The sequence below is a fragment of the Lepisosteus platostomus genome, chromosome 4, assembly GCF_059453375.1.
Source record: "Lepisosteus platostomus isolate fLepPlt1 chromosome 4, fLepPlt1.hap1, whole genome shotgun sequence".
Lineage (NCBI taxonomy): Eukaryota > Metazoa > Chordata > Actinopteri > Semionotiformes > Lepisosteidae > Lepisosteus > Lepisosteus platostomus.
Genome location: NC_142614.1, coordinates 29258306 through 29283899, shown reverse-complemented (window position 1 = coordinate 29283899; position 25594 = coordinate 29258306). Strand labels below are relative to the sequence as shown.

Sequence of the window (25594 nt, the reverse complement as noted above, 5' to 3'; positions counted from 1 at the left end):
CACTTTACACATATATACAGTAAATCTCAAATGGTTTCAACATCTGTTTTATTGTCTGTAAAACATTCCAGTCTTGCTTTTAGACTGTAACTTTTTTGCTTCTCTTGCAGTTGTGATATAAATGAATAAACACACCAAACCTACTTTTCCTTCTTGTTCTATGCTAGTTAGTGAACAATAGTTGATTCTAAAATTTAAAAAATACAGCAAGTAAAGTTTTTTTAAAAAGTATTTAAATCCAATAAATTTCAAATGTATTTAAATCCAATCTCTCTCATCCTAGCATTAATCCCGCATCAACAGGGTCCGCTTGTCGGCACGCCCGGCTCCATTTGGTGGTTTGAACCAAATCTTTGAGCCGACGTTGCCATTAAATGTGACTGAGAATACTCCAACCGGCTCGTTGCTCCACCTGCCGTTGGAGTGGTGGGGGGGGGGGGGGGCTGGAGTACAAAGTAATGTAGCCAATTCATAGAGGGGGATTATTAGGAGGCATGGGAAATTTGGCCAGGACGCCGGGGTTACACCCCTACTCTTTTCGAGAAACACCCTGAGATTTTTAATGACCACAGAGAGACAGGACCTCGGTTTAACGTCTCTGCAGTTGTTTACAGTATAGTGTCCCCGTCACTATACTGGGGCATTAGGACCCACATGGACCGCAGGGTGAGCGCCCCCTGCTGGCCTCACTAACACCTTTTCCAGCAGCAACCTTAGTTTTTCCCAGGAGGTCTCCCATCCAGGTACTGACCAGGCTCACACCTGCTTAGCTTCAGTGGGTTTCCAATTGTAAGTTGCAGGGTGACATGGCTGCTGGCAACATGTATTTCAATCCAATATTTTACTTAATGAATTTTTAATCATAAATGCTGGAGATGGAAGGTACCAATACTCATAAAATACTATGTCAAGACCACTTTCATTAAATATTGTCTTTTGTCTGGTGTCTGCTGGAGATGGACTAGATCTTAGGCACTTTATGTTTATATCCAGCATGTCAGAGGAGAGTCTGTATGACCTGAATCAAGCGGGAGAGTTTTTTCTTATTTGAATTGATGTCTTATGGTATTGAAAAACAATCTAAGACAGCCTATGTGACCTATACATATAAAATACAAGTATACATACATTGATACCTGCTTCATCAGTCTTACTGGTGAATATAATTGCTTAAGGGAATGTAGTGATTTTATTACAGGTTTAAAGAGCCCACTGAAATTAAACCAACTGGTTATTTGTAATATTCACTGTAATGAATCCTGACAACTATTTGAAAGACCCTATACTATCTTAGTAGACATGCTGTGTCTACTTTTAGCAGATGAAGAGACGTGGTGCGCTCGGTATAGTGCTATCCATGCTGTGGTGAAAATTTGCCATGTACTACACGGGGATGTGGCTCGAGAAGGTCTAAGGAATGCTGCCTGGAAAGCTCTTCAAGAGCAGCTTGGAAAAGAGACAGATTTGCGAGTCCTGGAGGCCACAAGAGTAGCTGAGGTAAATGATAAATATCTTCTGTGCAACACAAAGTCTGATGGTTACACTTTGAATGGCTAATGTATAATTGCAGTAAAAACCTGTGCAATAGTTTAAAATGCTTCATACTGTGTTTATCCTACACAAGATAATGTACCTCAGCTGGGTACTGTATACAACATAAAATGCAGTGCTCCCAAGTATTATAACCATTATTTAGACACTATTTTCAAAGAAACTGAAGCCCAACTAATTTGCTTCTTTTTGATATTCATGCTGAGAAAGGACAGATTATGGTTAATGTTATTTTGTCACTTCAGTGCATTTCTGTAACTTAGCTATTAGCTTGTTTTTATCATTTTTTTGTATGAAAACAATTTTCTTTTAGAAATTGTTTTAGGATAAATGTTCAGAAATCACATATTTTATTTATTATTAAGTTTGGACAGAGAAAATGTGATCGTTAAAGTCGTGCACAAAATCTGCTTTGACATTTTTGTGGTATAATTGCAACCTTTGCTGTGTTTAGTATTAAAAATTTGCAAAATCGTAACAAGCACATTAAAATTCAACTCATGTATCGCAGGTGATTAACACTTAATTCATTCATTTCTTCTGTCTATGAATCAATTTTAACAAAAGATGCCACAATCAGATTCAACTTGCAAATCTACAAAACATCACGCTTTTGTAAAATTGAATGCAGTTTTCCCCTTACAAATTGGATCTTCAAAAAAAAGAAAAAGAATCTTGGTCTCTGTTTCTTTTCCATTGTGCTTTTGTTACTTTAGACCTACATTTTCTTTTCACAGATATCTAGTTTCCCTCTGTAATGGGTTCTGACAGTGCTGAAACTGCCAGCTCCAGAAAAAAAGGTCTGAGCACAGAATTTTGTTACGTGCCTTTTGTTAAAGGTTGCTGATTTTTCATGTAGCACCACCTTCTCATTTATTCTGTGCTGTGTAACCTGTGGAGATGGGTATAAGCGTTGCTGCTGTTTCCCATGAACACTTAATCTACCGTGCCTCTTTTAGGAACACTATTCAGTCATCCCATGGACTGTTACCAATCTGAAGTGACATATTCTGTGTACTTTCGGTATGTTCAAGAAACGTGACAGTGGGATATCATGGTAGTAATTTCAAGAGTGAAGAATAACATAATGAGTAATAATGTGGAATTAAAGACAGAAATATTAGGGCAGTCAAAGAATTAGAAATAACACTGTTATTTCTCATTCTTCTATTTAACTAATATATTAGAGCAGACATTCTATTTTGAAATGTAATTCTTTTATCAAATACTTTGTTGTAATCTGAGAATATTCCTTCTTGAGATCTTGCTTGGTCATCATTATATAGATTAGCATCTGTACTCATATATTATTAAATAATATCCCACACCATGCTTTTCAGCAAATAAACCAGATCTGCTAATTTATTTGTAGTTCATCTTTCTTCTTTTAATTTTAATTTCTTTTTAATATTTTGGCTGTGTGAATAGTTTTCCAGTTTATTTCTCAGCACTTGATTAACACACGTTTTGTTTATATTTGTATTTATTCTATCTGCACCAATGAATGGTGGTTCACAGTCATAATAGCTGGTATTTATTAGCAGAAAAAAAAGGTTTCATGCAAAACAACTTTTGCTATGCAACAGTATTTACCCTCTTCCAGTGATGTCCCATTTTGTTGAATTACATGTTATAGGTATACTTTTTTGTAAAATGAATACAGAAGGGTCTCAACATCTGCAAATTTAACATTCTCAAGTCTGCCTATTTGTTATTCAGTCTGGCTGATAGGTTTTTGTATAGAAGAAGAGTAGACCAGATTGAAACCGAGCCAAAGGTTGTTAAGCGCAACTTTCAATTTAGCTGCACGACATACTCGGATTATGAGACGAATCTAGTGAACGAGTGAGCCTCTCCCTGCCATCTATCCAAGTACCTGCTACCCACAATCTGTATCTCAGTGTGGTTTTGTTGTAACACTTGCTCGCGGTTCTGTGTTGGTTGTGTGGGGAATGACCTGGCTAGAGATTACTGTACAGGCTCACTGAAGTTTTAAGACTTAGACTTAAAATGTAATTTGGTCAGAAGTGGGTAGTGGGAAAGAGGCAAAGGTTGAAGTGGGTCGTGAAAAGATTGATTTAAAGTGTTTTTCCAAAGGGAGGAGCTGAAAAAGATTATAAACTAGATTAGTTTATAATAGTTTAAGATTAGTGGTCTCCATTAATCATGTAAGCACGATTGGAGCTACAGCTTATGTAAGCACGATTGGAGCTACAGCTTGTGTAAAGGGATGAATTGGAAGGGTTGTTCATAGCCTATTATTTTGAGGCTCTAGACAAGATCCTTTCCAGTTTTCATTTTGTATAGTCATTCCAATTCTCATATCAAACTATAATGGAAGCTGTCAAAATACTTTGAATTATGGCTATGTAAAACTGATGTTGCTAAAGTTGCTGGTTCGCGCTGAATTTCTTAAATTGTTTGAGAAAGTATGTCCTCTACCGTGTTTTCTTAACTACAGTATATGATCTGTATTGGTGCTCCATTTAAGATCGTCACTTATGTACAGTATGTTGCCAAGAATTTAAAGGAATTTGCAGTCACTATAGGATATTTGTTAATGATAGTGGGGAGTTTTATGTTCTGGACACATATAAAATCAATCATTATTTCCCTAGTTTGTGATGCATTGAGTAGAAGGCTATTATCAGAACACCAGGTCAATCAGTACTCCAGTCTGTCAACTGTCAGTTTGGAGCCTCATCATTATCAGAGATAAAGACAACAATAGTGGTATCATCTGCATATTTAAATATCCAAGCTAACCTGAGATATTAAGGTGTTTGTAAAAAGGGAACAATCCACGGAGGTAGGACACAGCCTTGGGGAGCACCAGTACTAAGAGTCAGAGGGCAAGATATCCCGTTATTCGCTTTGACAGTTTGTTGGTAACACGTCATAAATCTAGAATCCAATGACACATAGTAGAGATGATGTTCAAATCCAGAGATTTATTAAATAATTTATATGGGTCTACAGTGTTGAAGGCTGAACTATAATCCAAAAAAGGATACAAAATAGAAATTTTGCTTCTGTAAATGCAGGAGTGTACAGGTGAGAGCCAGGTTAACAGAGTCCTCAAGAGACCTGTCTGCCCAGTAGGCCAACTGGTGAGGAACCAGCAGGGGAGATATTCAAAGGCTTTCCTAGCAATTGATCTGTGCTCATTAAGGCAGGATATCTTTGAAGATTTAGGAATAGGAATTATAGTGGATACTCTGAAACTGTGAGGAGCTTTCTGAAGAAGAAGTGAAGTATTGTAAGTATTGGTGAACACAGGAGCCAGTTGAGTGGCACACTGTCTAAGGGCCACCGTTGACAGATTCTGGACCTGTGGCTTTTCTTTTCTTTATTTTTTTAATTGCTCTCACCGCTTCAATGTAGATGGAAGAGACGGTAAAGGAGGAAGTTAAGTTTCTCAAATTAAGTTTCTCAAAGTGAGCATAAAACTGATTAAATTTATCTGGGAGGCTGGAGCCATTGTCCAGTAGGGTGACAGGATTTTTTTATCCTGAATTTTTAGTCCTGAATTTGTTCTAGAATGATCTTGAGTTATCATTGGTTAATTGCTTTTCCAGCTTTTTTGTATAGTTGCTCTTTGCTTTACTCACTGGAGAGCACAGTTCATACTTTGCCGAAATATATTCAGTTCAGTCACCCTTGAGAAAAACCCTGTTCTGCCTATTACATAGGTCTTACAGTTCTTTTGAAAACGATTGCTTCTTATTGCCCTATGTCTTAATTGTTCTTGTGGAGATGCATACTGTACCTCTTTGCTGCAGTTAATGTAACTGTGTCACTATATTCATCCAGGGAGGTTAGAACAGAGCTAAATATGTCCCAATTTGTACATTCAAAAGACCCTCTCAGGCTCTCTATAGCAGGTCATTGTCCTGCTGAAAAGTCAAATTTTGTTCCAGTTTTAGCAGACTGAAGCAGGTTTTTCCTCAAGATTTGCCTGTGCTTTGCTCCATTCATTTTCCCACCTTCTTGACAAGCTTCCCAGTCCCTGATGAGAAGCAGGTGATATGCTGTGTTGGGTTTACGCCAAACATAATGCCTCGCATTTAGATCAAAATGTTCAATTTTTGTCTCATCTGACCACAGAAACGTTTGCCACATGTTTGCAGTATTACTTAAATGCTTTGTTGCAAACTCCATATGGGATTTTAAATCCATTATATAAATTGTATATTGGCTTTGTGTATTGACTGGGATATTGTTGACTCATGTACACCTTCTGCTATCTTAAGAATTGATTTAGCTAGTTCTTTAAAAGTTGCCATTGTCCTAATGGTGGGATCCACTTTCATCTTTGTCCGAATACTTAGTTTGGAAAGATCAAGGCAGTGCCTAGGGGGTAGAACACAAATTTCATTATTAATGATCGTGTTTACTGTATTCAAAGGGAGATTTAGTGTCTTTACAATTTTTCATAAACTTCTCCTGACCTGTGCTTTTTTTTTACAACTTTATCCATGAGTTTTTTTAAAAGTTCCTTAGTCTGCATGGTTACATTTTTGCTTGAAATTTACTACCTGACTGGGAGCCCTTACAGAAACAGCTGTTTTTATTTTAAATCATGTGAACCACTATTATTGCATATGGACAAAGGCCTTTTCAATCAGTTGTGTGGGTTATAAAAATTATTTGTGTATACAGATGCAGCCATTCAAAATGGGTGAGGTATTTCGCGGCATACCCCGGTGGGCGTGTCACAGTATCACGCAGTATCACGCGTGTCACGTGTGTCACGTGACTAACTATCCGGCGTCGCCTTGTAAAACCGCCAGGGGGAGCTTAACCTCTCATGTACAGCATTTGAGCCTTTAATTTTGAACAGTGTATTACAGCATGTTAATCATCAGTCATTAAAATGTTGGTATATATTATGAAAGCAAGATTGCTCAGTTGGACAGAAGTACACAACCTACCTTTATCAGAAATATTTATGCATCAAAGCCTTTACTGAAGATATTACTAATAGTATTGATAATGGATGACTTTGGACAAGCTGTATACTCAAAGTATAATTTCTTTAGCACATTTGTACAAGCACTTGGAATCTGTCCAAGCCATACTTTGTCAGGCATTTTGTTTTACTTCAACGGGGCATAAAAACTTCCTTGCTTTTAACAGGGCGTTTCATAATTTCTAGCTACGAAAATGATTTAAAATGCGACACCTATCATTCAACTAGAGCTTAAAATATCACAAGGAAAAATACACACCGGTATTCCATTTCTCCCTAAACATTGTAAGCTTCGAAGTCTTTAACTAACGTGATACCGGAGTCAACAAGCATACTTTTAGAATTTGATTAAAAGGGAATATAATATGGAATCGCGTATCTAAAGAATTTAATAACGGTATGATTATATCCGTGTACTGCGGCAGGACTGTGTAAGGCTGTTTCGCCTACCTGATCATGCGAGCTGTCTTGTAGCCTACTGGTCTAGGTGCGTGACTACCAGCTGGCAGGTTGTGTGTTCGAATCCAGCTGGTGTTGGACTTTTATTTTAACAAACATTTCTTCGAAAAACTAGGTAAGCGATATTATGGACAATCAATTGACTTTTATATTTCAAAATATCGCAACATGATCGATATTTGCGATATTTTGAATATATCTTCCCTTCTGACAGCGGTTCCTGCTTCTATTGTGTGTGTGTGTGCAACAGTAAATTTTTATAGAGAAATGGAGGCTGGACAGTATGCGTTACAATATAAACATTTATATTGATTTAAATCGTGTTCTGATTTAAATCGCAAACGCGTGTTTAATTATGTGTTTTTTAATCATGATCAGGCTAATGCATTTCTACATTTTCTGTATGAACCAGCTTAGAGGTTCATACAGAAAGACAGCTTGCGTTTAAATTGAGTGTAAGGTAATTTATGCTTCTAAAGTCATGGTCAGTATTGTTGTACTGTGCTGTACTGTGTCACATTATTTTATAGCGTTTTTATTGCGTTATTAAATCCGGTGGCGCTGTGTTAGTTTCCTGACTCACATTATTTAAACTGCGACACTGATCATTCATCTCTAAATAAACTTTATTTTATATAGCGTTTTAAGCAAATAGGTAATTAGATTGCTCATAAACCTAATCGCTTTCTACATAAACACAGCGTGACTGCTCTCTGAAAATGCTTTTCCTTTATTTTTAAAGTAGGCTCAGATTTCAACTATAGATCGTATTATTATAAACTTTCTTGGAAAAAATGTATTTTATGTAAACCATGTTTGCTATTAATCCATTTAGGGCTAAAATACGTTCATTGTCTTCTAATCGAGTCGAGTTGACATTGGAAGCCTGCCACACCCGGACCGTTAAACCAACGCATTAGCACGTCAAAGCCCATTGAGCCAGTATTGGCTTTAGTATCCCCCCCTTCTCCCCTCAATTCAATTCAGTTCAAGGTGTTTTATTTGCATGACAGATGGGTACAAGCAGTGTTGGGTACTGTATGTATATTGTAACGCTTACGGCAGACAGGCACTGTGTAGGAGCCGACGCACCAGAGCAGCGCCTGCAATTTTTATATTTATAACTTAGTTTTTAAAATTAGTCAAGCAATACGAAGCATCTCCTTTTACTTAGTGCCTGAGCATACTGCAACGCGTGTGAAGCCCATAAACGATATTAATTTTGGAACTTAAACATACAGTATATGGCTGGTCTCGGTACTTTAAAGAAAACATACACACCAGTATTCCATTTCTCCCTAAACATTTTAAGCATCGAAGTCTTTAACTAACGCGATACCGGAGTCAACAAGCATACTTTTAGAATTTGATTAAAAGGGAATATAATATGGAATCGCGTATCTAAAGAATTTAATAACGATATAATTATATTCATGTTGCAAAAGAACTGCAACGGACATAAAAACTCCCTTGCATGGTTTCATTACGACCAGAATCGGTCTTGAGATATTTTTAACTTGATTTACAGTATTTGAGAGGTATGTCTTAACACTGATACTACAGTGCTTAAGTACTCCTCACGTATATGTTTCTAGGTTTATATTGTGCATTTCATACGGTCAAATTACTTTTGAGCAATAAGAAGCGAGAAACGGTATGCGTTTTACTTTCGTTTTGTGCTGGGACCCGTGGATTGATTAGAGATATCAAGTACATACAAGTCATTTTTTAAATGTTGTAGTTCGTCTTGAAAAAATGTTACGAGTACATCATCTATCAACAATTACACAGGTTCTGTTTCCATATTGCGGATTTTGGTTACGTAATATTATTTTCTAGATTTCACGTTGTGAATATGATGGGATGTCTGATGGGATGTTCCTAAAAATCCATCCTCTGTAAAACGTCTTCTCTAGTTGTCCTGCATATGTATTCGCTAATGAAGCTGTGTGTTCTGAGCCTAGCCAGCTTAGAGGGCTAAAGACAGCTTGTGTTTAAATTGAGTGTAAGGCAATTTATGCTTCTAAAGTCATGGTCAGCATTTATCTTTGTACTGTGTTGTAAACTTGTTCTGTGCCAATCACAAACTCGTTTTCAATAAAATTATTTTATTAATTCAGCAGTTTGTGAGAGGGACATCCAGCAGGGAGACACACACACCGGTTTTCATTGACAACATTGTTTTTTTTTCAATTCCTCTTGTCTAACAGGAATGTTTTGTTTGTGGACAGACTGTTAGACAAGAGGAAAAGACCGCCTCCTCCTACGAAGCATTTCGTTGATCCGATCACGAATTCTTTTCCAGTCGTACGCAGCAAGGGTTGAGAATCTCCGATTCACCATCGTACTAATGGTTTCCCGGAGATTGGGTTAAAAAAAAACAAAAATATATGATATATATGACTTATATGATAGTCAGACTTAATGTATATTTGAACAATGAAAATATATTTTTACAAGATTTTACATTAAGCACTTAAAATTAATATGGTTAATAATAGTAAACTGTAACATGCTGTAACAAGATCGGTTACAAGAAGAAAATGCTTTCAGAGAAAATGTTTCAACCAAACCTGTTCCCACACACCCCGCCCCCACTACCATTAGAATATACACAAACATTTTAGCGTTTCATTCTGAGCAGAAGACCCTCACACCTGAAGAGTGCTGGCTGTGACGAATCAAACCGGTTTTACAGGTTTCAATCACAGACCATGTGACATGGGACTCAGTAAACTACGGTAACACCGTATTTGATAACGCTTTAAAAACGCTATAAAATAATGTGACTTGGCACAGAACAAGTTTACAACACAGTACAAAGATAAATGCTGACCATGACTTTAGAAGCATAAATTGCCTTACACTCAATTTAAACACAAGCTGTCTTTAGCCCTCTAAGCTGGCTAGGCTCAGAACACACAGCTTCATTAGCGAATACATATGCAGGACAACTAGAGAAGATGTTTTACAGAGGATGGATTTTTAGGAACATCCCATCAGACATCCCATCATATTCACAACGTGAAATCTAGAAAATAATATTACGTAACCAAAATCCGCAATATGGAAACAGAACCTGTGTAATTGTTGATAGATGATGTACTCGTAACATTTTTTCAAGACGAACTACAACATTTAAAAAATGACTTGTATGTACTTGATATCTCTAATCAATCCACGGGTCCCAGCACAAAACGAAAGTAAAACGCATACCGTTTCTCGCTTCTTATTGCTCAAAAGTAATTTGACCGTATGAAATGCATAATATAAACCTAGAAACATATACGTGAGCACTACTTAAGCACTGTAGTATCGGTGTTAAGACATACCTCTCAAATACTGTAAATCAAGTTAAAAATATCTCAAGACCGATTCTGGTCGTAATGAAACCATGCAAGGGAGTTTTTATGTCCGTTGCAGTTCTTTTGCAACATGAATATAATTATATCGTTATTAAATTCTTTAGATACGCGATTCCATATTATATTCCCTTTTAATCAAATTCTAAAAGTATGCTTGTTGACTCCAGTATCACGTTAGTTAAAGACTTCGAAGCTTACAATGTTTAGGGAGAAATGGAATACCGGTGTGTATTTTTTTCTTTAAAGTACCGAGACCAGCCATATACTGTATGTTTATGTTAAGATTTCCCTTCAGTGGTAAAATTAGATATGAATATTCAATACTTAAACGGGCACAGTTAAGACATTAAATATACATATACATATTGTATACAGTACAGTTTGCATACGGTAATATGTTTATGTTACGCGATTAAAAAATAAATAAATAAAACTGGAAGGTCCAGCACCACCATTATGTTTATATGGTTGTTTTTGTTGGTTGGTTGTTATTATGGTTATTAATAATATGATCTATAGTTGAAATCTGAGCCTAAATAAAAAGAAAAAGCAAGTGATTAGGTTTATGAGCAATCTAATTACTTATTCGTTTAAAACGCTATATAAAATAAAGTTTATTATTAATTTGCTGGACAGAGCGGTGAACATTATTATGCATAAGACAAAGATAACGATCCTGATCAGTTTAGAAATCTGTGTACGCTGTAAGGTTTTTACTTCTTAAACTTTTAAAATACACGTTTTGAATAGAAAGAATTCCTCTTCCTGGTAGTGTGTATAGCACGCCAGCACGTCTTTTTTCTCCAATCAGAGGGGTGTCAGATGGTGTCATCCAATCACCATTCTGCGTTGGGTAGCAACGGGTGACTGTTCTCAGGCGGAAGATGTAAACAGCTTAATGTTCGTGTTAAATATTTTTTTTTAATTCAATTAAACGGGCACAGTTAAGACATCAAATATACATATACATATACATACTGTATACAGTACAGTTTGCATACGCTAATATGTTTATGTTACGCGATTAAAAAATAAATAAATAAAAATGAAAAGTCCAACACCAGCTGGATTCGAACACACAACCTGCCAGCTGGTAGTCACGCACCTAGACCAGTAGGCTACAAGACAGCTCGCATGATCAGGTAGGCAAAACAGCCTTACACAGTCCTGCCGCAGTACACGGATATAATCATACCGTTATTAAATTCTTTAGATACGCGATTCCATATTATATTCCCTTTTAATCAAATTCTAAAAGTATGCTTGTTGACTCCGGTATCACGTTAGTTAAAGACTTCGAAGCTTACAATGTTTAGGGAGAAATGGAATACTGGTGTGTATTTTTTTCTTTAAAGTACCAAGACCAGCCATATACTGTATGTTTACATACTTTGTAACACTTTGAATGGCTGCATCTGTACCTAAACTAATTTAGGTTTGGAGTTGCAAATAGATTGAATACTTATGCAATCAACATTTTAGGTTTTGGATTTTCTGTGGGATTTTTGCTGACATTTATCTTCTTCCAACAGTAAAAGTGTTAGGTTTTAGCATTCAAGTTTTGATTTAAAATATTGGGGCAACCTTGTTGTGAAAGATGCTATATAAAAATATATTGAATTGAATTTAATGTATGTAGTCTCTGAGGTAAATACTCAATGCTTCATAACATTTCTAAACTGTAAACAAATCCAAAACACTTGCATTAAGACATAATGCATATATTTACATGACTGCAATGATATAAAATAATGTGCAGAGGTAAGGTACTAAAATAACTCAGGGTTGATTATGCAGTGTTTCTGAAAATGAAAAAAATATTTTTGTACACTCTCTGAGTTCTGATAAGCTTATTTTTAATGCTTTTTATTTGTTTTAATCACTACAGAATTTAATTTCACGTAGGAGACAGAGTGATGCAAGGACACTGATTTTACTTCAGAGATCATTCACAAGTGATTCCAGAGGAGCTTATTAGATAGACTGAGCATGTCCTTCAACATTAGTACAATGTGTAGAGGATGGCATGTATTTGTTGTTCATATTTTCAGTTGTTTTTAATTGAAAGAGTCACTGTATGTCTTAGCTTGAGGTTGAATTGTTTCAGATTTTGATAGACTCTGAAGAAGGCAGTGAAAATATCTGCACTTTTTAGATTTAGATTCAAAATGTTCTATGAGCAATCAAATTGATAATAGAAAATTCTGTCAGTGTAAATAGAAATATTTTAACCAATTTTTAAAACAAATTTCTGCATGTTTTTTGGTTCTGAAAGATTCAGTGATAGAAAAGTTGTTAACATTAGCTTTATAGTAAAACAACTAACTTTCCTTGCTATTTCAGGAATTTTCATTTTAGAAAATAGCAACCTAATTTTCTTTTATGAAAAGATAGCTGCTTAAGCTATTAAATTACAATGTCAAAATGACTCGTTTCATTTGTTATTGCTTGATGTTTGCTGCGGTTGTCTAGGGAGAAAATACAATTATAGTGCACATTAGTACACTTGGTCAAGAATGAGAACAGTCAGGAAAGCCCTATGGGAAAGTAAAGCCTTTATTTAAAATAAGGCATTCACATAGGGCCACTTTGCCTTGATATACCAGTGCCATCAGCCATCACTGGAGAAGTCATAGAATCTATTAAACTTGGTTAAGGGACATCCTCTTCTAATAAAATGTCAGAAAAAGCAATTTATCTTCTCTCTTGTCGCTGTTATAATGTGGATTTGAGAGGTGTGACTAATGACCACAATTAGGAGTTTGCATATTTTAAGATTGTTTTAATTTTCAAATAGTGGTGAGATGTTTCACAGCTGCATACTCTAGTATCTAAGGGCAATAGAATTAATGGGTTTTTTTGAGAAGCTGTAAATTAATTGTTAAGTAAACTTTTCCACGTCAGGGATACCACTTAGTCCACACAAATTTGACTATAAATAATTTCAAGCCTGTTTCACCACAGTAGAATATCTTGTTTTTATTCAAAAGGTGTTTATACTGATATTTAAAACCAGACGATCTGGCAGGAGTTAGGAAAATTTGGGGAGGACTGTAAATTTCTCTGTCTAGGCTTAATTCCAATTGTATTTCTGTACAAGATGCCTGTTTTTCTAAGCAAATGTTGTGAATGTTGTGAGCATTTGCAGCACCAAAATAATCTGATGTTCATGCACTTTTTCTTGTCCCTTCACATTAGCAACTCATCATTTTCTTGAGATATTAACTCTCATGTAGATTCCAATCTTTTTTAGACACTTTTATAAATGTGATTGATTCCATTTCCTGCCCTCCTTACCTGTCATGTTGCACCAGAAAATCTTTGTCTAGCTCTTCTTCAGGTCTTCATCGCAAATAGGTCTTATTGTATTTACCAAATTAAATTAAGGTAGACATTTAGGGAGCCCACTTTGTCCAAGTGTAAAGTGGCATTTAGCTTGGACATTGGGGTTAATATGTCTTCTCCTTTGAACAGAGCTAAGGGATCTTTAATGATCAAGAAGTGGGAGCCTCAGTTTAATGGCATTGTCTAGTGCAGCTTAAAAAATCATCAGGAATCAGTAAATTGTTGATGAATGCCTTTAGTTATAATTTATTACATGCCACGAGGGGATTAAGTATTAAGGACTACTTCATGGATTCGTCTATAGCCACTGAGCTCTGTTTTCATCACACAGTTCAATTACTCATCTGTTTTTTATATGGACTAGACAGGAGAATTAAAAAAAACAGTTGGCCTCATACAGTAAACCCTTCTTTGAGTGGGAGGAATGAATAGACAGAGACCTGTATTACATTCAATCTCTGCCTCCAACAAGAAAATAAACATTATTGTGTGTGCCATCTTTTACAAGCTGGATATGCAGCACTTTCCCGCTTCTCCTTGAAAGACAGTCCTCCAATTTGTAACTACTTTAATTAAAGAAACAATCATGTGTCGGGAAAACAGCCTTTCCTTCAGTTAAAATACTGTATTTGTCTTTGCAGAGACTTTTGTTTCCAGAAAATTGTTATACTGTAGTTCTGAGTGTCTTTTTTTTTTCTATTTTGACTCATTTACTTCCAGGCTGAAGTCAATAGCCCAAAAAATCCTTTCTCTAATGTGGATTTGAAAACTCCATCAAGTTTTCTTGGGAATGATTCTTTCCAGTTCATTAGCTTGAGAGTGGCAGCCACACTTTCGCAGCTTTACATCCCTCCTATTCCTCTAAAGCTCCCACTTTCAAGATGGGCAAAGAAGGAGATATCTACACCCCGGGCATGTCGTCCTAAGCAGCAACCTGTGAAAAACAAGGCACCTCAACTAACACTCAGGTACACTTTCATTTACTTGTTGGTACTTCTCTTCTGGGTTAAGGCAGGCTTCCTATTATCTCCTCTGCTCTTTGTATTAGCTATGGAGCTCTTAGCCTGAGCTTTATGTCAGGATAGGGCAGTTAAAGGGATATCAGTGCCTGGGGGTGGGAGTAAAGAGGTAAGGATATCCCTGTGTATGGATTATATCACACTTCTCTCTGACAAATTTTCAGTAAATAGGGCTTTGCAGTACTGTGATTTGTTCTCTTTGGCTTATAAAAGTAAAATGAAATCAAAGAACACGATCTTTTATCAGAATTGGAGGAAGTCAAAATTAGTCTTTGACTACAAGAGAACAGAATTAAGATCCTGGGAGTGTACTTCAGAGAAAGGTCAGGAAGCAGAACAAATTGCCAATTCTAGCAGGGAAACCTATGCAGTGAAATGATCAAGATTTCACTCTGACGGGAAAGGTGCTGGTTATTAAAGTTGAACTCCTCTAGGGAATTGTGTAACGTTCACAAAGACTTAGCATGCAATATAGTGTAGAGTTCACCAGTGTTAACGAGTACAAACCTTCTTGTGCTGTGGAGGCCTCACTCCCAGCCCTTCCTTTGTTAGAATCGGCTGCTGTGAAGAAGAGACTCTAACCCATCTCTTGTGGGCTTGCCATTTTGCTAAGGGTTTCTGAGACTATTTTTACTTTGCTTAACTTTTCCCTGACTGCTGTTTCATTATATACTGTATGGCATCTCTCTGACAGGATTTAGACCATAGTGAATAGTGGAAAGAAGACCCTCCGTAGGGCCAGGGGGTGTTCAAAGGCACCCAAATTCCAGTCAAGGGTGCGGGTAGTCTGGCCCTGTTCGTTATTGAAGATTTTTTTTACCTGAGAGTTCTGTGGAGACTAGGGAAGGGGAAGCAGAAAATCTGTAGAAAACAGAGAGTGAATGATTGCATCTCAAAACTTTGGGATACTGATAGAGAATGTATGGAAAAAAGTCATTTTTGTCGATAACAACAAAAGGAATATTATATTTAAGAATAATATATTTTTAAACATGATTACTGTTTAAACTGAGCAAAATTTATTTTTCTTTTGGTTTTTTATTCTTATCTTCATTTGTGCATTATATACAGTATAAGGCATATATTTTGTGTTTATTCTGTATATATTTGTGACAACAAAATAAAGTTCTTCAAAATGAGTTGAACACTGAAGACCCCTGCTTTATGCTATTAACTTACATTCATATAAACACCATTAGAAATATTCTTCAAATATGGTAAAATGGATTCAGATTGAATAGGCTAGTCATAGTATTTTGTATTTTTATCCATCTTCTTATTCTACTTTCCTGTAGTAACTGTCTGAGTAATGTTCTTCTTGAAAGCAATCTGTTGGGTACAATCAACGTTTAATGGGTGCTTTAAATACAAGTAAGTATTAAAATATTCAATTTGTAGTGTAACTCATGTCAATTAAAGTAATTAGGCTGTCTCTTTTAGCAGAATTTAAACTGAAGTACCCACAAGAACCTTTTATTTGCTATCAAATGTAAAAAATCACCAAAGACTTTTCAATTGATTTAACCACTAAAATCACTCATTTGAAGTGCAAATTCAGTTTTATTGTTCAGACAGTGGTGTTTCAAGCCTAGGCTAATTTGTTAAATAACAGATAATGGGATTCACCAAATTGCAATAGATAACTGGACATGCACCACTGAAGTTGATTAGGCTTGAGTCAGACATCCTCAACATGTCATGCAATAGCAACACCTGGGACTAGGTGTAGTACATCTGAGTTTGCAACAATGTCTTTAAAAGACACTTTGAGAAACTAGAAAAATTTAACTTGAAGGCACCAAATCATTCTAACTGAAAGACACAGGGTGTCAATACTTATCTTAAAACTTTACAAGAGGTTTCATTTCAAACTACAGTAATACATGAGATGTTGACTCAAAATCCTGTTAATTACCTACTACATAAACATTCCCAAATGTCTCCAGAAGAACATTTAATCCATCCGGCCATTTTCTAACCTCTTCATCCAATCCAGGATCGTGAGGAATCCAAAACAATGGGCATAAGGCAGGAAAATAATATTTAATTCTAAATTAAATGATGTGAATTCTTTTGCAGATTCATGTATTCATTTTTTTTATTATTATAGACAAGAAATTCTGCTGGCTGAGGCTTCTTATGAACCATCTATTGACTTTAACACGAGGACAGAATTACACTTGATGGACATTGTAAAAGATCAGGTAAATGTTTTAGAATACAAATGAGATTTGCTTAATATAAGTAAATTTAGTAGGATAAGTACATGTTCACAGTTCACAGTTCACAGTCTGAATTGAAATATCCAATGCAAACTTCAGATACTGCACCTCTAGTCATTTAAACTAAATCTATTCATGATTTCACATACAGTAGTTGTAATCATTAGGTTCTCAAATAAATAACAAAATTCACATTCGATATCAACATGTTAGAAGTCTGAGCGCTTGGTGGATGGAAAGGTATTTTTACTATGTTTGCCTTATATCTACCTTCAATGTCATTTGTTTTATACAAACTCAGGACTGTTAGAGTTTCTGCTGATGTGCTTCATCATAATGTCCTTCCTTTAAAGTCTCCCTTTTAGACTTTCAGGCATCTACAAATCGTAATCCTGCATGTGGTTGCACTTTCTGCCAAATTATATTGTAAAGGTTTGATTTTCTGGGCATCCCAAGTGGCTCAACCAGTAAAGGCTTTGGTTTGGAATTCAGTTGAACTCTGATCTTGCCAATTCGAGCCTGGGTCATGTCAATAGGTGACTGTGACCAGGATTCCTCAAACAATACACAATCTGAAGAGAGCCACTGAGGTAAGGCATGTATTAGCTGGTTTGGAACTGGAGGCAAAATGGTAACTCCAGTGACCTGTCAAAGGCCTGCAAGTTTGGCTTGCAGTGAGATCAGTCAGGTGCACTTCTAATTGATGTAATTTCTCCTGTGAGGCACCATGGAGTAGTGCATCAAAAGATGAATGGCTCTGACAGCTATTCAGGGCATATAAGCTGGGTATTACTAAAATGTGTTTTGTCCCTGTTTTTTCTTAGAACTATCAACATGTATTGAGATAAACACTTTCCACTCAGAAGCATATTTTGGCAGAATTATTTAAAGTATTTTACTTTCACATTCTACAAACATTTTTCTTATTTAATGGAAAAATTAAAAACAGATTTTAAACAAAGTTCAGGAAGAGGTAAAAACCTAATCATGTCCACTTTCTCCTGCCTGCATATACTTTTTTTTCTCACTTGCACATTTCATTTCACTCGATACCATTATGTGTTTCTGTCCAGCTCCTCACTGTTCTTTTCTTCTTCCACTTGTTTGACGGAATCAAATTCCTACTTCCCTCCATCTCAGAAAGTCACAAAGCTGCAGGCCTGCTTGGAAGCTGAATTTCTACTGGAATTCACTCCTCCGCAGGACTCTAGCTGCCATCCACTATCACCTCTACCCAGCTTCATGCTCTTCTTATCCATTTATCCATGTCCCTCATCTGCATTTTGTGATCTATATTGTACAGTATATTCTGGGGGAACTCTCCAGAGACGACGCAATGCTGATGCTGAATCTCCCTGCTCAGTAGTCATTTTCCAGTAACCCTTTCATCACCCTCATTCAAAACCATACTCTTAGGAACATCACACATAGTGCTCTCCACTCCAATTGATTGTCTTGGACTCGATACTAATAATAATTGCTTACACTTATATAGCGCTTTTCTGAACACTCCACTCAAACTGCTTTACAGTAATGGGGACTCACCTCCACCACCAATGTGCAGCATTCTCCTGGATGATGCGACAGCAGCCATTGTGCGCCAGAATGCTCACCACACATCAGCTCATCAGCTGGTGGGGAGGAGAGCAGAGTAATGAAGCCAATTCGTTAGATGGGGATTATTAGGAGGCCATGATTGGTAAGGGCCAATGGGAATTTTGGCCAGGATGCCGGGGTTACACTCCTACTCCTTTCGAGAAACGCCCTGGGATTTTTAATGACCACAGAGAGTCAGGACCTCGGTTTTATGTCTAATTTGAAGGATGGCGCCTTTTTACAGTAGTGTCCCTGTCACTATACTGGGGCATTAGGACCCACATGGACTGCAGTGTAAGCACCCCCTTCTGGCCCCACTAACACCTTCCAGCAGCAACCTTAGTTTTTCCCACAAGGTCTCTCATCCATGTACTGACCAGGATCACACCCACTTCAGTGGGTTGCCAGCTGTGAGTTGCAGAGTGATATAGCTGCTGGCCAATCATTTATTAATTCTCTCTGCTACCTACTTTATATTCTGTTTTAATCTTTTTAATCTTATCTAATTTTTAATAAAATACATTACATATTATATATTTTTTTATTTTGGTTCGACCTTTGATTTTTTTTAAATTACAGTATGCATCTCCAATTCACATACACTATATTGATACATTGCAAAAATGTTATTGTCCTGGTTTGCTTCATTCTATTAAGAGCTTTAATTACATTGTACTTTAATTAGTACTGTTGTATATTAAAACACTTCATCATTTATTTACTGCAGTGGAAAGAAATATGCTGAGAAAGACAGTTTTCCCTAATCCTTTCATTTGTAATTAATAAGAGAACATCAGAGTTTACTGTAAAATATAAAAATCAAGAAAAAACACAAACCATATTTTGAATTGGTTATTGGAATGCTTTTTGCATAATTGTCTTCATCTAGTACTGTTTTCACTAGCTTAAAATTTCAAGTAATAAAACAACAAACTGATAACTGTAGTCTCAGCCTGAGGTTTCAGAAAGCTGTTATTGGGTTCATTAGAAATAATTTTCATATACAAGTCAGAAGACACATCAATTTCATCTTTTTTTTTCAAAATTGCAAAATGAAAAACCTTAATTACATTTACTCTGTATGCTTTTCAGCACTTTAAAATGCCATCTACTGTTATGTGTGTCCTGTGTCAGTTTCCCTAATTTCATTTTAGATATTGTGTTTTTACATTTTCTTGAGTTAAATGTTATTTATAAACATTGAATACAAATGGCCCTTTCCCCAAAGGAACTTTTTAGAGTAGCCTAGTGATACTTAAATCAATGTGTCTCTTCTAGTCACAAACAGCAGACAACACAATACTGATTTCCACCCTAATTTTCATTAGGAATTAGAAATAAGAAATTTGCAACTTATTGCATTTAAGTTTTTTTTATTATTCATGTACCCACAATATCTTTTAGGCCTATCACTATGTACTGTATGTCTATTTAATGATACCAATGTATCAGTTTGATAAGTATGAAAAAGGATGCTTAGAAAGATCTTCATTCATTCCAATTTCTAAGACCAGAAAGTAGTGCGGACAAGATATCTTAGGAAAGCCACATTAGTCAGTCACCCAGCAAAGGTACTTGTTTGGAGGATTGGTTAAGTCCTATCATCAAACCTTCGTGTCTTCAGCCATCTGTGAGCAGCTTTTGCCAAAGAGAAGTATCCAACTGGGCAAATGCTGACAGGATGACAGGCTTGAATCACCCAGTGAGTCCTCAACTTGCAGCTCACCAGTGACCACCTTGACTCACTAAGAGTGTGAGTGTGCAGTAGCATAAATCACACACAGGTGGAGAAATTGCAGGGCCTTCAACAACTTCATGCTGGAGCAAGAGCTTTAATTGTACCTGACCTGTTTAATAACTAGCCATTCCAAACCAAAGCTGCGTATAAAAAGGATAAAGAACTTTACAAAATTGTGAAAAAATCTGTATCCTAAAGATACCATTTCTACATCAACTGGAATCATTCAAATTTTGTACTTATCAGTATGGTCCCCTAATTTCAACACATTCCTTATGTTTTTAAGCTTTCTGGATATTTTAAAAAAGATCCCTTGTTGTTTCATAAATTATCCTTATTATTTGACATGAAAGAGAATCTTGCAGTCATTTTTTTACCAGTTTCATGCATATGTTTTGGGTTACTCATTGAATGGTTAAATCTCTGATAGTAATGGGACTAGACCCAATGTTAACCATAAAAGGATAATTCACACGTGTGAAGCAGATGTCTGTTTATGCCTATTATATCAGTATCTCACTGCTAAAATGTATTAAAATCAATACCTGGTTTTAATCTTTTTATCAAAGTGATCTGTTCTGTACACATCTATAAAAGCAAAAATGTGTGCCAAAATAAAGGAGGGAGAAGGACGTGCCTTTTTTTCATTTTTCAATGCAGTAATGAGTCATTGGCAGCTCTTAACGGTTTCCAATTTGAACAGAATCACACAGCGATTCTCGAGAATTAGATAAAAATATATATTTGGCATCATGCAGAACAACTATTGCAGCAAGATTGTATCTTTATTGACAAAAGACAGGGTGCGGCTCAGAATATATACTGTACTCCCAAATTATTTAAATTCATAGTACATGTCATAAAACATTTTTCCTTTGTATGCTTCTGCCTTGTTTTAGTGGGGAAAAGAATTACAGATGAAACTAAAGGAAGAGGAGGAAAATGAAAATAAACAATTGCAGGAAAAGGAAAGGCAAGCAGAGGAACATTTCAAGGAGATAATGAGGAAGCGGGAAGAGAAATTGAACAAGAAAACAAAGCCCTATGAACTTCCAGGAATTGAGAAGCCAGCTAATGTCAATTTCTGAAAAATAAAAGAAAAGAAGAAATAAAACCAGTGTATTACAGCTTATGTGCAACTGTTGAAGTACTTGCTTGTAATGTCACTCACATACTAAAAGAAAAATTGATTTTTATAATCTTTTTCGAGCACCGAAGAAAAATTAGCAGACCTGATAAAGTAACAATTGTGTTAGAATCATTTAAGATGTCTTCTTGTAAAAAGAAAAACAAAACATTAATTATTTTTTAATTAATGTGCGGGGATATCATGACCTTCATTCTTGTATTGTAATATATATTTAAACATTATATATTTAATTAGCAGAGACTTTTAAAAAGTTTTTTTTAGTGATTGGAAATTTATTATGTCCTCAATAAGATTATCCAAAATATTTTTAACTATCTTTGTACAATCACATTTTCTGCTGGCCTAGTAAATAAAATAGTATATCAAATCTTTTTGCTAAGGTAGATTATTGTTATAAATTCATCCATAATGGTAGCAGCTTTTTCTAAGCATTGTACTACATTATACAATGTTTTGAAAAGTACACGTTACACATGACACTGTTGAATATGGAGAAATTACCATATTTGAAAATATAATTTCTGAAAATATAATTTGGAACTACACTACATTCCATATGTTATTTTCAAACACGAATACTTAAATATTGTATTGTTTACAAAACTATGTAAGACATTTGCGTCAAATATTAACAGGTGTTGTCTGATAGAGAATAATAAAAAGCTTTTGCAAAAGGTTAAATGTGATGTATGATTTTGATTTCCATATTGATGAGTTAGGTGCTGTCTTAAGTATAAAGTATTGTAGATTTAAGACATGTTTGCATTTTCCTTCTAGTACTTAATTACATAAATCTATAACACTGATATCAGGTCCTTAGATCTCCTAGCTCTCCTTTTGACACTGCTAACCATGACATCTTACTTTCTCATCTTATGACTGGAATCTGTTTGGAATCCAAGACATATGCTTGAACACTGGTATTAAAGCTGGAACCACTGTATGGATAAATCTGCATATTTGGCAGATTTATACCATTCCTCCGTCCATTTTCTAGCTCATTTTCTAATTCATGGTTGCGAGGGAGTAGATACAAACTCCACGTAGATAGTACCCCAGGTCTGGAATTGAACCCAGGGCCCTAGCACTGCCAGGCAGCAAAGCTACAAATGCACTAGGGTAAGACTAGAGATGTTAGAATACACCACCCACCTTAGCAACAAGGATGGAATTGGACACCAAAGGAGGCTGTGCAGTAGGAAAAGTCAGCCTTCAGGCATGAGAACATTGTGGGACAAGTACAGCAGGGAAAAGGAGGCTTAGGCCAAAGCACAAGAAGATCCACACGGCACAAGTCAGCATCTTTGCACCTGCAGAGACGAAGTGCGCCTTCAGGAGGTGGCCTCCAGATCTGCCAAGGCTCACCATCTCCAAGGGATTGTACCATCATTTCCAATGTATTTCTAGTTTCAATCGTAGCAATTGTACAGTAGCATATGTTTCGGCTTGTTCTGTGATTCTGTAATTTTTATCTGGGTAAGTTCTGTACTTTCATCTGGAGACTGTCTCTCACTTTGGTCACTGATTAGGTACTTCATAGGCTAAATTGATTTTCTTTCCACTTAAGTGGCATTTCTAAATAGGGTTTACTATATGCAGACCATTTTGTCTTTTATTCCTGTTTTATGAATGATCACCCCTCTGATATGGAGTTGGTAAATGAGAATGATATATAAATATATAGCTATACAATAAAGGAAATAATTATGGAAATAAAAAATCACAGTAAATGATGTAATGATTTTCTCTGCCTCAGTATACTACTGTATGTCAACATGACTTTAAGGAGCATTTATGCACAAAAAGAGACTTTATCATGTTATTGCATTTTATACATATTTTCTTGCTAACAATTATTTGAAATGTTGCATAGAAATCTAAGCTTCTTGTAAATATCCCCAGGCAAGATCTGCATATCTGCTTGACCAGTGACCTTGTTGAATGGTTCTATAACAGTTCTATTGGATTTATGTACCAATTGTGATCAAAACAAATTCTTATGAGAATTCTCATATGAAGGTTTTACAGCACAGTTTGTTTTTAAAGGAACTTTGAAAATTCCTTCCCAAGTTTAAGAAATAATTGCATTGGGAAATATTTTTTCTTATGTAGTTCAAAGTTTAAGGGTTCTATGAAATACCAAGAGCTGCCTCAAGTATATGTGAAAACATTTTCTTTTTTTCTGCAAGCAACTGCTTCTTGTATTCAGAACAACTTAGTTTCCTCTTTATTCTTATTCACTTGTTTAGGCAGTGTATGCCTTTGCACATACAGTAATTAACATATTTTTACTGATGTTTGAAAAAAAATCTATTGAGCCGTTATGACATGTTATCATCATCATCATGGGAATGTCAATGAACCCTGCTACAGTCCCTGGAGAATGACTTTCATCAAGCTCCTAAGAGTTTAGTGTTAAGGAAAGACAATATTGTCTATCCTGGAAATAGCAATATTTTAAAGAAACAAAATCTGCCAGAAGCAGAAAGCAATTTCTGAGCAAACAGACCAGGAAAGTAAAGTTTCACTTTATCACACATTTGCATACACATTAAAAGCTGCAGCAATGACAGGTTTCAGAGCTTTTTGTCTACTCTTTTCATCTTGAAATGAAGATTTTGTTTTCTTGAATGTCAATCTCATGGGCTTTACAAAGTAATATGCAGTAAACTACAGTAACATTTCTTTTTCCAGCACTGATATAGTTCTGTCAGTTATAAACAAGAAATACTTTTAAACGAAAGCAGACATTTTGGTTGAGCAACCAGAACCTATTTATCGGAATCTGAAGAATCCATGATCTCTATTTTGGTGTTAAGTTATCCATGAAATAACATCAGTTGACAAAGAGTAATGGGTTGAAATTTAAAGCAGTTAAGATGTAAGTAAATCAATCGCCCTAAAAATTGATTATCTGTAGTTAAAGTTGTCTCAGCTGCCAGTGTGATTGGATGTATTGAATTTTGACTTTAGGTGCCCTAAGAGTTTATATTTTAATAAAACCCTGACACACTACAATTTATAATTTTGAAGAGTGCTTTTCTTAAGCTACAGTATTTACGTCATGCAGCTAACCATAACCTGTAAATACTTTAAATGTAAATATTACTTTTGGGTTAGTATTAAACATAAATAGTTAAATAAAACACTGTAACCATTACATAGATTCAGTTGAATATTGCATCTGCCTTAAATACATTTAAGTATCACAACAGAAAATCTTCCTGTTTGTGTCACAAATAGTGACCACAAATTTCAGGATTCTTTGTACTTTGTAGTACAATGCGACCTAGTAATTTTTCCTTTACAACAGGTTTTTCATATCACCTAGACACATCAGTGCACCCACTAGCCAGACAAAGGCAATCATCCTACAAACTAGAATATTTATTTCATTTACGCCTACAGTACAATGAAGATAAGTCTTATCTTTAGAGAGCACACAATAAAAAACGTATCTCAAGGGACATGCACACTTAAAGACCACATTGAACTTTCATGGACCCCTAAGTTCCTTATGACCCCCCCCCCTACTTCACTTTTTTTCAGTCCAGTGTAGGGTAGGGTGGAGGAAGATGGTGCCTGAGCCTTAAACCACTTTTGTCTGTCCAAGTCCTCTACTGAGTCCAGTGGTCTGTGTTCCAAATTCTTTTTGTCTCTTCTCCTGACTGGGGTTTATACAGTATGAAGTTCCTTGCTAGCCACTTCTCAGGAATTGTTATGGGGGGGGGGGGTGTAGGCAAATCTAATGGCTTGGGGCTAATTTGAACTGGCTGTATGCAGAAATGTCTTACAATTCCAAGTCACCTCTGAAATATATGGTAATTAACAACTGTCTGCGCAAGGAGGACCTCTGATCAAAGCTCAAAGCTCAAAGAAAAACTAGTTTCCATACATACAGTCGTGGCAAAGAATATTGACACCCTTGCAGTTTTTCAAATAATGTACAATTTTCTCTAAAATAAGTTGAAATTGACCAAAGTATTTGGTCTTCACAATTCTTTATTGCACTGTTAATAATACAGAACCTTTGTTTTTGATTCAGAACTAATATATCCTTTTAAATCAGAAAATAAAAAGAAATGACATTGATAAAATTACTGACACCCCGGACTCAATATTTAGTAGCACAGTCTTTGGTAAAAATAACTGCAATCAAGCGCTTCTTATAGCCATC

General features: G+C 35.8%; 1 protein-coding gene across 5 annotated transcripts in view; it reads left to right on the top strand.

Annotated features, from left to right (window-relative positions):
• tmem232 (transmembrane protein 232) overlaps positions 1–21381 on the top strand; it is a 39547-nt gene extending 18166 nt beyond the window's left edge. For 4 of the 5 annotated variants that reach the window (XM_088629353.1, XM_088629354.1, XM_088629352.1 and 1 more), the window contains 4 exons: positions 1319–1497; positions 14413–14660; positions 16822–16915; positions 21167–21381. In XM_088629353.1, coding sequence (XP_088485479.1) covers positions 1319–1497; positions 14413–14660; positions 16822–16915; positions 21167–21355 — 710 coding nt within the window. In that variant the 3' untranslated portion in view covers positions 21356–21381. The remainder of the gene's footprint in view (positions 1–1318; positions 1498–14412; positions 14661–16821; positions 16916–21166) is intronic. The other variant, XM_088629355.1, reaches the window with a different exon arrangement.
• The last annotated feature ends 4213 nt before the right edge of the window (positions 21382–25594 follow it).